Source organism: Rhamphochromis sp. 'chilingali', assembly GCF_963969265.1.
Source record: "Rhamphochromis sp. 'chilingali' genome assembly, chromosome: 2".
NCBI classification, from domain to species: domain Eukaryota; kingdom Metazoa; phylum Chordata; class Actinopteri; order Cichliformes; family Cichlidae; genus Rhamphochromis; species Rhamphochromis sp. 'chilingali'.
The window spans coordinates 67,577,361-67,595,003 of record NC_137930.1 but is presented as its reverse complement, the minus strand read 5'-3'; the positions used below and the strand labels follow the sequence as shown (position 1 = coordinate 67,595,003).

Genomic DNA, 17,643 nt, shown 5'->3' with positions numbered 1-17,643 from the left:
ACAAATCAGGAACTGCACAGCTTCCCAGCCAGCCAATCATGTATGTGGGCTCCAGGTATTCAAATTTGCATATTGGGGAATTCGTGGTTTCTAAGTCAACAAGTCATCCATGTCATATATCTCTAAAAATTCATATTTTAATGATAAATTGTCAACACTTGAAGATTCCCCCATCTCTTCTGAACAAAACGGTGTAAGAATGACCGCTCTAGCCCCTATGGTTAGGAAATTATGGTCATTTGTTTGAGGGGAATCCTCACTATGTGAAATAAACTGAAAGAAGCAGGTCTATGTCTCTGTGCTGTGTGTGTAAAAAGAGGCACCTGTTTTGGCGGGAAAACGTAAACAGCCTCTCTGATTGGTGGATTCAAATTCAGCAGCTCCCAGGCTGACCTAGAAACTTAGTCCTCTCTCCCTGTGTGTGTGTGTGTGTGTGTGTGTGTGTGTGTGTGTGTGTGTGTGTGTGTGTTTAGTGGGAGAGAGAGGATCCTGCCCTTATTTGACAGCATGTCATTGTAGGATTTAAATTGAACATAGTTAGACTGGTTGACTGGATTAGAGCCTGTGTTTGTGTGTCCCTCTGTGCATTTGTGTTTCAATAAGTTATTACTATTCTGCTAAATCATAGTATTTCTGGTACTTTTCGGTACTTGTGCTAAATACAGTATTTCTGCTAAATCATACTATTTCTGCTTTTCATAGGATTTATGCCTAATATAGTATTTCTGCTAAATTATAGTATTTCTGCTTTTTATAGGATTTGTGCCTAACATAGTATTTCTGCTAAATTATAGTATTTCTGCTTTTTATACTATTTGTTATAAATTATAGTATTTCTGCTTTTTATAGGATTTGTGCTTAATATAGTATTTCTGCTAAATTATAGTTTTTCTTCTTTTTATAATATTTGTGCTAAAACATAGTATTTCTACTAAATGTAGTATTTATGCTTAATAATAGTATTTCTATATATTTCTGCCAGGTCCCCAGGCAGCCAATCCTCTGTGAGGACTGAGACATTCAAATTTTCAAATCAGGGCCTGCACAGTTTCCCAGCCAATCAAATAAGTGTCCTGAGGCATTCAAATTTGCATATTGGGGCCTTCGTGGCTTCTAAGCCAGCCAATCATATCTGAGGGCTGAGGAATTCAAATCCACAAATCAGGGCCTGCACGGCTTCCCAGCCAGCCAATCACATATGTGGTCTCAGGCATTCAAATTTGCATATTGGGGAATTCGTGGCTTCTAAGTCAACAAGTCATCCATGTCATATATCTCTAAAAATTCATATTTTAATATTAAATTGTCAACACTTGAAGATTCCCCCATCTCTTCTGAACAAAACGGTGTAAGAATGACCGTTCTAGCCCCTACGGTTAGGAAATTACGGTCATTTGTTTGAGGGGAGTCGTCACTATGAGAAATAGACTGCAAAAATCCTGTGTCTCTCTGTGCTGCTGCGTGTGTAAACAGATGCACCTGTTTTGGTGGGGAAAAGTGCACAGCCTCTCTGATTGGTGGATTCAAATTCACCAGCTCTCAGGCTGACCTAGAAACTTACTTCTCTCTCCGTGTGTGTGTGTGTGTGTGTGTGTGTGTGTGTGTGTGTGTGTGTGTGTGTGTGTGTGTGTGACAGAGAGAGAGAGAGAGAAAGGCTTTTAATGGGATGATCTCATTCTAAGATTTAAATTCAATATATTTAGACTGGTTGACTGAATTGGATCTTGTGTGTGGGTCTCTCTGTGCATGTGTGTTTCCTCATGTGTACATATTTGTGATTGTGTGGCTGTAATAAATTTTTTTGCAGATTTTTGTCATTTAACAAGTATATTTGAGGGACCCTCAGCATGTTCAGCATTTTTTCAGCTGTCCATTTTGCTTTTCCAATTTTTCTGTTTAACTTATTACTATTGTGCTAAATCATACTGTTTCTGCTATTTTATAAGATTTGTGCTTAATATACTATTTCTGCTTTTATAGGATTTGTGCTTAATATAGTATTTCTGCTAAATGTAGTATTTATGCTTAATCATACTATTTCTGCTTTTCATAGTATTTGTGCTTAATATAGTATTTCTGCTAAATTTAGTATTTCTGATTAATTATAGTTTTTCTACTAAATCATAGTACAGTATTTCTGCTTTTTATGGGATTTGTGCTAAAACAAAGTATTTCTACTAAATGTAGTATTTGTGCTTAATCATACCATTTCTGCTTTTTATAGGATTTGTGCTTAATATAGTATTTCTGCTAAATTATAGTATTTCTGCCAAATTATAATATTTGTGCTAAAACATAGTCTCAATTTAAAATTACAATATTCATAGTTCATCACAGTGTCTCTGGTAAATCACAATATTTCTGCTCTGTTGTACTATTTTTCTAAATCATAGTGTTTCTGTAATGTTTAAGTATTTTTGGCTAAATATATTCTTTCTGTTATCTTATACTATTTCTCCTAAATTCTTGTATTTTTGAGAAGTTATCATGTTTCTGGTAAGTTACAATATTTCTGCTAAATTCTGCTATGCTATTGTATTTCTGCCAAGTATTATGTTTCCTCTAAGATATGGCAGTTCTGCTAAGTTATTCCATTTTAGCAAACTTCTTTTGCTTCTGCAAAGTTTTTACAATTTCTGCAACTTTTCAGCTTTTTCAGCTACTTTTTGCATACAGCTTCAGCTTTAAGCATCCACACTGCATTTTCGCAGGAAATGCAAATTTTTCTAGTTATTATTAGCAATATGTCATGAAATACAGATTCTTTCCCTACAGCTAGACAGCACATTGAAAGCCACTGATGATATTTCAGCATCACAACAGCTTAGAGCTGCAGCTGAAACAGAGTTGCTTTGCCCTGTTGGTCACCTCTGATATGACCTCTGGTGACCCCTTGTGAAACAACTTTTGGCAATTAAAGTTGAAACTCAGCTGCTCCGCCTGGCCTGTCAGGATTCTTTATTTAGCCTGCTTAGCAGTGACCTTACAGTGTTCACACTCATAGCTACTGTAGTTCTGGGAGTGATGTGTTGTTAAAAGTGCTAAATACTGGAAAGCTGTAACATTTTCTTATGTTTCTGTGATGCAAAACTGCAGCTTTGACTGTCCCCACTTTTTAAATGGCTTGTTAGGAGAAAGTACTGTAGCCTTTTATGACAGCACCAGTTGTTTTTTTTTCGACTCTGCTTCACCTCCGTAAAAATGAGTAATTAAAGGAAAGGTCGGTGATCTGTTTGAATCCTCCTCATCTAGTTTTTCTTTTGTTTGTTTTTAATGATGCATTATTGCGTTAATTTGTTATATGAATAGACAAATGTTATGCACTCTGTTTTCATAGCTGGTCAGTAGGGCTGTCACGATTACGTCGACTATTAAAATCGTCGACGACTGATTTAATAGTCGACGCGTCGTTTGAAGCTTTGTAAGATCCCAAAAGACGCAGGAATCAGTAGCAGGATTTAAGAGTGTAATAACGGACTGAAACAGAAGATGGCAGCATTGCATGTACAAGGATGCCAGCTACCGTTAAACCCCGAAGAAGAAGAAGCAGTTTCCCAGAATTCATAGCGCGGCCCAGCTCAGTTTCCAACAATGGCGGCAGCTAGTTAGTTTTAATATTACTCTTATTATTCTTTCTGGGTCACAAAATAAACGTTTAACATATTTTCAGGTAAGAATGTAGCTGTGTAAACCTCAAATATCTGCTCAGTTTATCAGGACACCACATATTTTCAAAAGCGCTCCGACGTTTTCATAGACGTCTGTTACCCACTAGCTCGATAGCTAGCCGGGGGCTAGGGTCACTAGAGCCGTCAGAACACCGGACTCCCAGCAAATCGTTTTCAAACCCACCGCCGTCTTTTGCTACTCAGGTTAAACATGATATATGAGTCACTTAGATAAATTAAAAATGTTATTGTTTGGCTTTTTTCAGTGTTTTATTTGTTCCTGAGTAAATCGGTTTGGCTGAGATTAAAGTTATAGTTTTTACACAGCTGAATAAATGTCAAGCAGACAGCTGATCATCAGAAGTGTGAGATGCTGGACTATATACTATCATGTCTTTATTTTTAGTTAGCACATACCGTAAACACTTAAAGCTGTAAGCTAATGATAGTTATATAAGAGCAGATGCTGCTGGTGCAATAAGCTGTACGTTTTACGTCCAATGGATGCTGATCTGATTAGTCGACTAATCACAAAAATAATCGGTGAATGGTCGACTCAAAATAATCGTTTGTGGCAGCCCTACTGGTCAGTGAATATAACAAAGCAATGCTCTGTACAGAACTCTTAAGAGCTTCTTCTGCTGACTTTATCACAACACCGTCTTTGACCCCTTCCTCATTTCTTATTTTTTTTTGCATATTTGTCACACTGACATGTTTCTGTTTTTATTAAAGCTACATTCTAAATATAAAATTTAGCTTTTAAATGAGTTCATCTATTCAGGTGATGAAAAAACTATCCCAACCTGCCTGGCCTAATGTGATTAAGTTACGGCCCCTTAAACCTAATAACACAGTTAGTGATGATTTCATTTATTAAAGGCAGAAAAGCCCAAACCTAATCTGAAACTGCTTGTGGCACCGTTGGCAGCGAGAACTGCAATCAAGGGTCTAACTGTCAGTCTTGGTGTGGAGGAATTTTGGCTCTTTTTTGCAGAATTGTTTTAATTCAGCCACAGTGGAAGGTGTTTGAGCACGAGTGCCAAGAGAATCCTAACCAGCCTAACGTCCGGACTTTGGCTAGGACACTTCAAAACATTCAGTATTTTATTTTTGAGCCGTTTTGCTGTTATGTTTCCAATCATCGTCCTGCTGACTGTGTCTTTGGTTTTGGGCATGATGTGTTGCTATGTATTTTTAAACACGTCTGGCAGTAATCTGCAGTGGGTGTGGTCAGTGAGACTGAACTCAGCTTTCCAAAATTGTGGTTAATCAGATTTAACAGGTGGGTGTTCGTCTTCACAAGAAACGGGTAGGTGTGGATAGTTTTTTTTTCTCCTTTCATCAGCTAAATAATATAAAAAGTGCAGTTTTTAATTGCTCAGATTATCTTTCTCTGATATTTGTTTGATCTGAAATGTGTGAGAAACTAAATGGATAAATGGAGGTTGTTATAATTTTTACAGCAGTGTAATTGCTGTTTGCATCACTGGAGGCGAAGACACACGATCAGTTTCTGCAGTTATTCTATCATCACTTTAATTGGAACCATTTACATCATGTTAATTTTTTCCTGTAAATATAAAAATAAAGAATAATGCTCACTACAACTTCCAGATTGTTTTGGTTAATAGCTTGCGTGTTCTTTTTGTTGCTGCTGATATTCTCAGACTTGAAATGAGACTGTATGCCTCAACACACTTTGTGCTTGTGTAGGAAATGACCCATGAGGAGAGGTCACTGATTCAAGATCTTGATAAGTGTGACTTTGGAGAAATCCATGCCATGCATAAAGCCAAAACAGAGGCAAGGAAAAATATGTCCAAGGAGGAGAAACAGGTAAAGCTCGCGTTCCCTTCTTTGTATTTGTATGCTGCTGTCTTCATAATGTGTAGCGTAATAACTGGAGTAAGTCCAGAGGAGCACCCTGTCCGTTTCTGAGGTAACGCGATCTGTATCTGAAATCTTTTTGTAGGCTTTGAAAGAGGCAAACCAGAAGATAGTGGATGAATACGGCTACTGCCTTCTGGACCACCACAAAGAACGCATTGGCAATTTTAAGATTGAGCCTCCGGGGTTATTCCGAGGTAGAGGCGAGCATCCCAAGCAAGGCATGCTGAAGAAGAGGATCCAACCAGAGGACGTCATCATCAATTGCAGCAAGTGAGAGTGTGATTGTGAAATCAGTGTATAGTTGAGTACAGCTTTAGTTTCAGTCCCCTCCATGTGCCCTTGTGGCTCAATGCAGAGCAGTGACATTTTCACTCAAAGAAACAAGTTCTTAATACACAAACTGTTTAAATGTGTAGAATCACAGGCTTGTTTTGTTTTTTCTGACAGTGTTCAAATCAACATGACTAATATTATTTTTTTTGTTACTTTTTTTTTAGGCTTAAATCTGTATTTGAGCTGTGCATCAGTGCTGGTCATTTACATACTGTATTGCACTTGTTCTTGCTCTGGCAGAGAATGTCGTATCCCCGCACCACCCGCTGGGCACCACTGGAAGGAAGTTCGACACGATAACACCGTGACATGGCTCGTCAGCTGGACTGAAAACATCCAGGGCTCCAATAAGTACATCATGCTTAATGCCAACTCAAAACTGAAGGTGAGCTATCTGTTGCATAATGGGGGGGATGCACATACAAGTGGGTACAAAGAAACATGCTGTCAGAGCTGCAGACTTTGGGTTCAACAAAGTTCAGACTACTTTGGCAGCACAGTTCTCAAACTGGTTTTGGAAAAAACTAGTATCTCAGATTATTAGAATATTGTTAGATTTGTCTGCCAGTCCACAGGTGGTGGTCCCCATCTTTAAGAAAGGGGACCGGAGGGTGTGTTCCAACTACAGGGGGATCACACTCCTCAGCCTCCCTGGGAAAGTCTATGCCAGGGTGCTGGAAAGGAGAGTTCGTCCGTTAGTCGAACCTCGGATACAGGAGGAACAATGCGGTTTTCGTCCTGGTCGCGGAACACTGGACCAGCTCTTTATCCTCTCCAGGATACTTGAGGGTGCATGGGAGTTTGCCCAACCAGTCTACATGTGTTTTGTGGACTTGGAGAAGGCATTCGACCGTGTCCCTCGGGGTGTCCTGTGGGAGGTGTTGCGGGAATATGGGGTGTCTGGCCCATTGCTACGGGCCATTCGATCCCTATACAACCGTTGCAAGAGCTTGGTTCGCATTGCCGGCAATAAGTCGGACTCGTTCCCGGTGGGTGATGGGCTCCGCCAGGGCTGCCCTTTGTCTCCGGTTCTGTTCATAATTTTTATGGACAGGATTTCTAGGCGCAGCCAAGTGGCGGAGGGCTTTCGCTTTGGTGGCCTCAGAATCTCATCTCTGATTTTTGCAGATGATGTGGTTCTGTTGGCTTCATCGGGTGAGGGCCTCCAGCTCGCACTGGAACGGTTCGCAGCCGAGTGTGAAGCAGCGGGAATGAGGATCAGCACCTCCAAATCTGAGGCCATGGTTCTCAGCCGGAAAAGGGTGGAGTGCCCACTCCGGGTCGGGGATGAGTTCCTGCCACAAGTGGAGGAGTTCAAGTATCTCGGGGTCTTGTTCGCGAGTGATGGGAGAAGGGAGCCGGAGATCGACAGACGGATTGGGGCTGCAGCTGCAGTAATGCGGACGCTGCACCGGTCCGTCGTGGTGAAGAGGGAGCTGAGTGTAAAAGCGAAGCTCTCAATTTACCGGTCGATCTACGTCCCTACCCTCACCTATGGCCACGAGCTGTGGGTAGTGACCGAAAGAACGAGATCGCGGATACAAGCGGCAGAAATGAGCTTCCTCCGAAGGGTGGCTGGCCTCTCCCTTAGAGATAGGGTGAGAAGTTCGGCCATCCGGGAGGGGCTCAGAGTAGAGCAGCTGCTGCTCCACATCGAAAGGAGCCAGCTGAGGTGGTTCGGGCATCTGACAAGGATGCCCCCTGGGCGCCTCCTGGGTGAGGTGTTCCAGGCATGTCCCACCGGGAGGAGGCCCCGGGGCAGACCCAGGACACGCTGGAGAGATTATATCTCTCGGCTGGCCTGGGAACGCCTTGGTGTTCCCCCGGATAAGCTGGAGGAGGTGGCTGGGGAGAGGGAGGTCTGGGCCTCTTTGCTTAGGCTGCTGCCCCCGCGACCCGGCCCCGGACAAAGCGGATGAAGATGGATGGATGGATGGATGGATGTTAGATTTGTATTGTTGATTGTCATTTATGCTTAGAAATATTTACTTATATATTAAGATCAATTCATACATTTAAAATACAGAAACATCCAACTTCTGAAGCATGTGTTCAGTCACTGGTTGATGATTCTTTACCATAAATGACTTCATTGTGTGCCGCATGGAGCCGATCGGCTTGCTGCTTCACTGTTATTGGCTGCTTTGATAACAGCCTTTAACTTGCCTGTTTCTCATTTTCTTTTCTGACTAAATGATAAATTCTCTATCGGCCTCAGGTCGTCTGAGTTATCTGGTCTATCAAGTACAGCAGTAACACCGCTGGTGTGTCACTGCATCAAACTAAACTGAGATAAGCAGGATCAACATAATATTTCATTTTCTCAAACTTGAAATTTTTTTCACAAGCTGTAAGTCAGATTAAAATGACAAAGGCTTGAATCATTTCACTTTACATGTAATGGACATGATATAAATAAATTTTTGAGATGCATTAGTCAAAGTGCTTCAGTTCTGATATTGTCCTAGCTCGCATTATGCCATTTTAAATAGAAAATAATAAATAAGTATAAAGATATTTTGCTGTGTGTTTCGCTCATCTTCTACTGTTGTTCATGTGGTGAGCAAACACTTAGCCACTGTCCTTCAAAGATAACTTGATAAATGTTGGAATTCATCATTCAGAACATTCAAGCTTTGTTTGATCTGTCACCAAACATCTCTCTATTCATTCTGTGGACTCCTTCAACCAACATTGTGAATGCTTTAATCCCACTTTAAAAATATGAAATGTAACAGAAGCGTCCCGTTTCCAAAGGATTTACTTTTTCTTTCCCTCTTGAACGTAAGAAGCAAAACCAAACCGACTGGAAAAGCAAAAAAGCAGAACTTCAAAACACCATTTTCATCATCACCAAAAACTGCATGTGCACCAAACGTTTGATATAGAATATTTAAAGTGAAACTCCTAAGAACCTGTTTACAAGTCATGGGTGGAACTACATGTGAAATAAGTTGTGGCTTCAAAGTGAGTAGAACTGATAAGTTTCTTCATTTGAACTAGTTTGATTCTGCAGACTGCAAGTTTGGGGAAAAAATGAAAAAGAAGTTTGTAGAATTAGCTGCTCGTGCAACATCCTCCTCCAGGCTAGAGGCTGGCTGTAAAATTAGACGAACTGTTGTGCTGCAGAGTTGTGTAGTAAGTAAATCAAGAATCAAAACCTTACAGAAAGAATGCAGGGGAATGCAAATAACATTTTAACCAAGTTATAATAAAATAAATAATTTGAATGGTTTGCATTTTGTCAGTTCAGCTCCAGATCTGCCAACTGACAAATGGTTGTTGTCCTGCTTCTGATATTATTCACAGAGCTGATTTAAATGAAACGTTAGCATAAACACAGCACAGATTTACAAACAAATCACAAACCTGGACACTTTTACACATTATGTTGAGCTATAATGCATAAAATGTATATTCTTAAACAAAATTCGTAATTACTTTTGCACAGCATGTCTTTTATCCCGCCTTCCTTCTCTCGCCCCGCCCCTCCCTGAGCCGGAGGTTTCTTCCTGTTAAAAGGGAGTTTTTCCTTCCCACTGTCGCCAAAGTGCTGCTCATAGGGGCTCATATGATTGTTGGGTTTTCTCTGTATTATTGTAGGGTCTACTGTACAATATAAAGCGCCTTGAGGCGACTGTTGTTGTGATTTGGCGCTGTGTAAATACATTGAATTGAATTTGATAATCCAATATGAGTAAACCTTTGCAACATGTTGTTGTTCTGTGCTCTGTTTGCTGACTCGTCTTCCTTTCCATCTTTCATGCATAAAGGTTAAGTTATTCCGCAGTTCTCCGTGACTGTATCGGCACGTTGACTGATGGAGGGTTTAATTGTATGTAGATAGCAATAAATAACCAGAAGCAAACAGCAGACACAGAATGTTGTCTTATAGTGGAAGATCCTGTGTTAGTGATTGTTTCAGGGCTTTTAAAGGAAAACCACTTTTTCATCATTTTATTTTATAATTGTCATCACCTGTCACTTTTGCTTCGTGTTTCCGTTTCATGTTTAGTCTTTTCTCTCTTCCTGCTTATCTTGCCTTTCTTTCTTGCAGGGAGAGAAGGATTGGGAGAAATATGAGGTTGCTCGGAAACTGAAATCACGCGTGGATGACATCCGTTACCAGTACCTCCAGGATCTAAAGTCCAAACAGATGGTTACACGTCAGAGAGCTGTGGCGCTGTATTTCATAGACAAGGTTTGGGTTGCACAACTGATATTACAAATTGTTACATGTTCACACAGCAGAACTAGAAAGAAACTTTCACACGTGAGCTTCTCTGATATCTGTCCACACGGCCTCTGTCGTAGCTTTGCTTGTGATGTTTGCATGAATGTCGAGAAAAACTGACGACTGCAGTGGCCGTGTAAATAGGCTGGAGCAAAGTGAAGATATTGGAAATCAATTCAGTATGTCTTGATTGCCTTTTCTGTTTTCCAACATAGTTGGATGAAAATCTTTTGCAAAGTAAATGGATTACATGTAGCCATTTTCTTCCAGAGACTTCAAGCTAATTATCTCAGTCTGTATGAAGTGAAATGATGGATTGAGGACGTGATTGCTTTTGGCTCATGCCAGAAACTGTTTCAGTTGCCATTTTTGTCTTTCGTTTGTCACGAAGGTCTTTTTATTAGTGCGTGTATATATATTTTAACGGTTGTCTGACTCGCATGCGTGCTGTGTACCTTGTGATGGAAAAGCTCGGCGTGTACTTCTGCATCTGTGGTAATCTCTGTATCCTCTGACCCAAAAAGCTGGCCCTGAGAGCTGGCAATGAGAAAGAGGAGGGAGAGACGGCGGACACGGTGGGTTGCTGCTCGCTTCGTGTTGAGCACATCACTCTGCATGAGCAGCTGGATGGCAACGAATGTGTGGTGGAATTTGACTTCCTGGGTAAAGACTGCATTCGTTACTACAACAAGGTTCCTGTCATCAAAAAGGTAAAGGAAGAAATGACATAAACACGTTGGCACTTAAACGGGTGGATGCTAAACAGTGTTCTCATGGGTGCACAGTGGTCAGCGTGATCGCTCTAAGATCACAAATGGAGGCAATTTTTAGCCTGGTTTCTCATTAAGATAATCATGTGAGCATCTTTGCATAAACCTGTACTTGTAACAGACACAACCACACAATGTTGGCAGCTCTTTCCTCTTTGAAATCATGGATGTGTGTGGGGAGCAGCTACACTAATCTCATCATCAGGAGGAGGAACAGGAGGGTATCTTTGTTGATTTGATTTTAAACTGGAGCTTAATCTATCTTAGTTTATAAACTTGTGTGTAGGGAATTTTGAATGAAGGAGAGACGGATGAGCCGCTTTACACACAGCAAACAAACTGCCTGAATGACTTACTGGACTACAGACCCGAGCCAAAACAGAGCCAGCCAGATGTTGTGACAGATACTGTTTTAATACTTTATATGGTCACTAATTATGGTGCTTATGAGTAATATCATTACCTTAACAAGTACATGCACTTGTTAAGTGCACCTGCAGTGATGATTATATTGATTAGAGGTGCTGTTTGTTTCAGTAGCTAACACCCTGGAAACTCTGGGTTTTCTCCTCCAGAGAGAGTCAATTACTGGGGAAAGACTCAGGTTTTCTCCCCTCTGACCTCTGCTTCTACTGCACCTGAACCAGCTGTTTTATTTCGTCATTCATAAAATTGCTATCAAACGGCACAGCAGAGCGAATTCATTTGTAGAAGTTTTAAAACCCCTGTTAGCTGTTAGTTCACTTTTTCCTTGTCTTTTTTGTGTGACTGCTTTTATAGTTTATCAGTACTCAATACAAGGACAGAGATCAGCTTAGAATAAACTTTGTAAGTTTCTAATTGTGTGACTGTGATGCAGCTAACAGCTAATTCCTGCACTGGAATCACTGCCCGTAATAACGTTTCTCTGTAAAGTTGTAGGCGAATCATAAAATCAAACACTGACGTCACACAGATAGAAAAATGACTATTGGGATCCTGGAGATGATGAATAGTATATAATATTTGAGAAAAGTTGAGGAGGAAATCACTTTAAAACAGAACTTAATACATTTTAAAATCACTTTTTAAATACACGATGCAGGAGGTCTGATTGTAATTTGATTACATTTCATGTTGAAATGTGTTCAGATTGAGATTTAGTCCTTGTACAGTTTCTGAAAACTCAACATAGTTTCCACTGAAACTCTAAATCAGAACTGGATCCGCTAACTGTCCAGTTTGGAGTCCACATGCATGATTGTTCCAAAATGGGTCAAGATTACAAACTGAGACTGGATCATACCTGGATCCAGTCTGGCTCCGGGCATTTCCAAGTCTTATCCCATCAGGATCCATTCATAGTGGCTTATTTAAAACGGCTCAGCCTTCGTCCAAAACTGAGCTGAAATGTCTAAAATCTAGCCGATCAACGTGTCGATGGCTCTTTAAAAGCCCGGACACTTCTTATTATTTATTTGTTCATTCTGCCCCCCCCAGTTAAATGAGAAATAGTCATTTTGAACTCTCGCAGGCTCCCAGTTCTGCTGTCTTACAGCCCTACCAATCAGCTATCAATGAAGTTTGCTATTACATGGTTAAATATTATTAAATATTAAGTGGTTATACTGGAAAACATCCAACATTTCATCCAGTAATGACAAAGATAATGAAATCTTCTGTAGGAACTTGAGATTGTTAAAGATTGTCAGTACATTAAAGTTTACTAAATAATGTTTGAAACTAAATTTTAAATGAATACAATCCTCAGCGCTGAGACATGTTCATATATTTTGATCTGCTTGATTAAAACGGAGGCTCTGCTCTTTATTTACCCGTTGCCATGGTGATTCATCACTGCCTTCGTCCACTCGTGCACATGCTCGGTTCAATTAACTGTGTTTGTTCACTCTAACTCTGCTCAGCTGCTCAGGAACCGAAAACTATTACAGAGATTATCTTAGTCACTCAGCTCGGTTTATTTTTAAACTCAGTTTGTTGAAGATGTTTCCTGGAGCAGCGCCCTGAATCTGCAGTTTGTAAACAGTAACGCTATTTTGGAAAAGTCTTTACTAATGTAGTTCATGTGAGGCAAATCTGTCCATTCTCAGTAAGACAAGACATCAGCAAAAGCCACTGAGTCCAGTTTATATCATTATAATAATCAAGGTTTTGCCCTTTGGTTTTTGGCACAACTCACTGTGGAGAAGGTCACACGTGTCGATGTGTGCAGAGCCCCAAGCGCAGAGGGAACTGAGATTTGTCCGAGGGATGCAGTTGTGGATTGGATCGCTGTGTTGGTTTAATTTGTCAGGCTGCTTGAGTAGTTCAGTCTGCAGCTCTCGGATCCAGAACCACAGCACGATGCTTACATAAAGTGCTGCTTCTGTCATCTGGACGCTGCACTGATACGCATGTAGTTCTGGGAAATAGATATTGCAAGTTTAAGCTTGTGTTGCCATGTATTTACAGATAAAGGTGTATTCAAACGATTTATTATTGTGCACACATACAAATGCTTTGTTTTCAGGAGGGAAAATAGAAACTGAAGGCAGCAGATAACCTGTACTTTTGCTCCTAGTTCAAAACACTTGGTATTACATTTGCTACAACGTAGCTTAATAGGATCTGTCAGCAGACCTCATTTTTAATGTCACCTCACATGACTATAAGTCCTTTTTTTTTTTTTTTTCGAGCCGCCTTGATGATAAATCAAACAGCTTACTTTCAAAGTCACCAGAGAGCCGTTTTACAATGTAGCGACAAGAAACCTGCTCAGATTGTTTCCAGTTCGCTGTCCTGACACATAACAGGCAACGTTTGTGAGAGAGCACTTTAGTAAAATAACTGAAACTCACTTCTGATTGATTACAGTTAAAAGAAGGTTCATCATGTTTTGTCACAAATGATTGCGAAATTAGTCTCGATGTTTGTTTGCTGGACATTAGTGCAGAGAATTGAGGGGCTGCCTCAGACTTGCAGGACCTTGACGTGTCTGTATCTGATGCACTAAATGATAATGCAGACTTAATGAGCAGGTTAGCAAATATCACAACAGAAGAACAAAATGTGACTGAAAACTTGACAAAAGAAAGAAGTCTAGAGTCTGTCAAACAGCTGTCTCGTGCGGATGTGTGTGTCTGTGTGCGCACACGTGCATATATGCATATGTAAATTTTTAACTCCTCCTCTGGTGTCAGCCAGTGCTATCATCTGTTGCAGAGATGGGAAAAGAAATGTTAGCACCTGACAGCCAAAGTGTTTTGTTTCTTGGCAGAATGTATAATTATTCAAATGAGTGCATTCAAAAGCATCACATGAGCTAGAATTAATTAGTCCCTGCATATTTTAGCATCATCAATTCCATGGAAAATCAGTAAGATTGCTGCTAAATGTCACCAGGAATAAAATGGAACAAGAATGGAAGAGAGGAATGTTTAGTTCTAATATCTGGAGATATCCCAACACATTGAATGCTGTCATATGTATTTCACTTATCCCGTACATTTTGCATTGACAGTTTTTCTCAATTTTTTCGAGTCATAGAAAAAAGCACTGGAATAAATAACCGAATCATTTTAAAGGGAAGTCCTGTATGTTGTTCGTTAGCATCAGGCTGTCAGTGCGTGGCCACCGCTGTATCAACTTGGACGACGGCCTGACTTTTTCAAAGAACCCAGAGTGTGAGGACACATGTGGATGCGTAAATACAGACACATACATTACATCTCACGCCCAAAGCATCGGTGCTTTGCTTTTTATATTTGCAGCTCGTCTTTCAAAGGAAACAAAATTGACACACAAATCAGCCGGTGAATATGTCAGCGTGTTTTATGAGGCAACACATCTGTGGCTCGTAATTGGTGTCTTGCATATTTTAGTAGTTTATTTGGGGAAAGGATGCATCTGTGAAACCCACAGAGTCACTTGAAATGTCAGATTTAATTGTGCCAGTTTTAATCCTCTGGCTTTGAGATGGACAAATAAAGCGAGGCTCCAAACGTGCCCCACAATTGCACTCTGATGTGTGTGTGTGTGTGTGTGTGTGTGTGTACCTGTATTTTTAGACCTGTCAGAAAATATTTTCTGTTTGGTTTTTTTTAATTTCATCAGTTTTTTTTCAGCCAGAATCCACCAATGAAACATAAACCCAAGAAAAATCTAGTGCAGCACCTGTGCAGATGTATTAAATGTTCTTATTTCTCTCTATACATGTTGATGTACTTTACCTGCATCTCTTTTCAGGTGTTTAAGAGTCTTAAACTTTTTCTGGAGAATAAACAGCCCGGAGACGAACTCTTTGACCGCCTAAATGTGAGTCTGTCTCAGCATGCATCTCCTCCAACATGTTGCACCTTTTATATGATCATTGCTATTAATGTGTCACAACATGGGACATTATGGGAGTTTTTTTTGTTCACATTTTTAGCTGCTACACAAATGTTGGTGTCAAAAGCAAGCAGCTGATTTGATTTGAGTGTGAGGTTGTTTAAAAAGGGTGAGGACCCCCCCCCCCCGAGTAATATTTTAAGAAAACAGAAAAAAATGGTGGAAGCAAAGTAGAATTACACTTTTTATATTTTCTAGGGACAGAAAGCTGCAGTGAGGGGAAAAGTAGGGACTAAATTGTGAGGTGTAAGAGATGAGATTGAATGAGGATGAGCCGTTGGTGTGGAGAGATGAAAGGGCTAAATTAAGGAAATGGGAGGTGCAGAGAAGGGCTCGAATATTGGAAGCAGGGGGGAGACTGAAAGCAGAAAGGGAGTTTCAAAAGGGAGAGGGGATGGACCCTGGCAGATAAAAATGAAACTGTGCGCGTGAAAATTGAGAGTGAACATGTTGGGCGGATGAATTTCCACACATCAAAATGTGGCATCCTCTGAACCTTCTCCTCTAGCTTCAGGCAGACGGCAAAGCCTCACAGAGTGCTCGGCTTTCTCGAAAACGACCTCACTCATCTGTTTGAGACAATAACCGATTTCTGAAAAATACCTGACTTTGCGATATGTTCAGAGTAACAGTGTTGTATAAAAACATACAGAAGAAAATGCAGATTAATATTCATGTGCAAGATTAGAGAGCCAGTCACGTGTTTGGCATATTAAGACTGACAGGCAGGAGAAGGATGTTGCAACACAGGACAGGAATGTGAGGAAGAGATGAGAAAGATGGAGCAATTGAAGGAGGGAGTACAGTGCTTCTGCTCTCTGCCCTCCTGTGTGTGTCAGGAAATGTCAGTGTCTGTTGGAGGTGGAATGGTAATGGCTGCAGAGGGCAGGCCTGATTGACACCTGGAAAGGCCAGGACACCGAGAGAGCAGAGGCAGAAGAGGTGTGTAGTAGTAGATGAAGCAGTAGAAAAGTGCCAAATGGTCCAGTTGAGGGGTGGTTTAGTAGAGAGGGTGGATGATTGGTAGAAAAAAGGATGGGGAAGGTGGTGGGAGGGCAATTTGGAGAGGTGACAGGCAGGCAGCTGAGAAGAAAGGGAGAGTGGGGATGGAAGATGGGTAGAAATGTAAGGAGGGGGGGAGATTCTGACATATACCCAAATCAGCTTGGCTCATAAGTTTGCTGTTCATTATTGCAACACTGATGATATTATACCAGCACGAGTTTTCTTCTTCTATAGAACACGCAGCCTAAACAAAAGGGCAGAATAAGAGCATTGAAGCAGCTGCATTTGTCGATTAAATGATGTATTCTCAAACACAGACTCAGGAGTGCTGAGTTGTCAGCGTCCCCAAAACAAGCTAGTTAATGTTGTGTAGTTCAGCCGCATGGCGAGGTAAAAGTGTTTGTTTTGAATGCTGCGGCAGATGGCTGGGTGAAAAGATTTCTATGGCAGAAATGGTGCAGATCGTGATAACGACAAGTACTTTTTTGTGCTTGGAAAGTGCCTTAGTTGAAGCCTGCAGGCACAATTTAAACTTGTTTTTATCTGCTTTTTTCAATTTTAGAAAAGCAGAAAGTTTATTTTTCTACATCTGCACTCAGCTACACAGACTGGAGGAAAGACATCAGGAGACGAGGCTTATGAGTTAGACATCAGTGAAGATGAATTTCAAGGAGTGTGTGTGTAGCTGCCATCACCTGTGTGTGAATGGGTGGATGACTGAATGTAGTGTGAAGCGCTTTGGGGTCCTTAGGGACTAGAAAAGCGCTATACAAATGCAGGCCATTTACCATTTGCACACTGGTCGTGGGTGACAAAGCACATTCATTATTTCATTATTTGGAGATTTTGTTTAAAAGCTGCACATATTGATGGTGAAAGAAGAGCTAGAGTCTCAAATAGGACAAAACATCCTGGGCAGATGAACTTAAATACTTTATTTCAGTGTTTTAGTTAAATGCATTCACTTAAAGGAATCACTGTTAATTTTGTGGAGGGTGAAGCTGAAGGAGAACAGGATGAGTGTTTCGGGTTTTTTCATCGGCCTGCTCCTTCTTATGGTGCTGCTTTGTAGGCCGTGAGATTTCACATCTCTAAGCATTCAGTGTCGTGTCTTAGTGAATAACATTTTAGAGAAAGACGAGGAGAGTTGATGCTCATCAATATGATTGCAGAATGCCTCGCTAAGGTGATTGTGGGTTTTATGAGCATGCACACAGATAAACACACACATAGACAGACATTATGTTAAGGTCTGGATGTCTGATCTGTTTTGAAATTGCAGGTATTTTCAGCTTCTCTGGAAGCCTCTTTACTGAACTCCACATCATTCAGGTTAGCTGTAATAACTACATCTTACAAAGATGAATTAAAT

At 40.7% G+C, this 17,643-nt stretch overlaps 1 protein-coding gene across 4 annotated transcripts in view; it reads left to right on the top strand.

Annotated features, from left to right (window-relative positions):
- LOC308392359 (DNA topoisomerase I, mitochondrial) overlaps positions 1 to 17,643 on the top strand; it is a 53,005-nt gene that overhangs the window by 31,128 nt on the left and 4,234 nt on the right. For 3 of the 4 annotated variants that reach the window (XM_080875338.1, XM_080875339.1, XM_080875340.1), the window contains exons 10-15: positions 5,385 to 5,507; positions 5,644 to 5,831; positions 6,135 to 6,279; positions 9,952 to 10,095; positions 10,653 to 10,838; positions 15,123 to 15,191. In XM_080875338.1, the coding sequence (XP_080731464.1) occupies positions 5,385 to 5,507; positions 5,644 to 5,831; positions 6,135 to 6,279; positions 9,952 to 10,095; positions 10,653 to 10,838; positions 15,123 to 15,191 (855 nt within the window). The remainder of the gene's footprint in view (positions 1 to 5,384; positions 5,508 to 5,643; positions 5,832 to 6,134; positions 6,280 to 9,951; positions 10,096 to 10,652; positions 10,839 to 15,122; positions 15,192 to 17,643) is intronic. The other variant, XM_080875341.1, reaches the window with a different exon arrangement.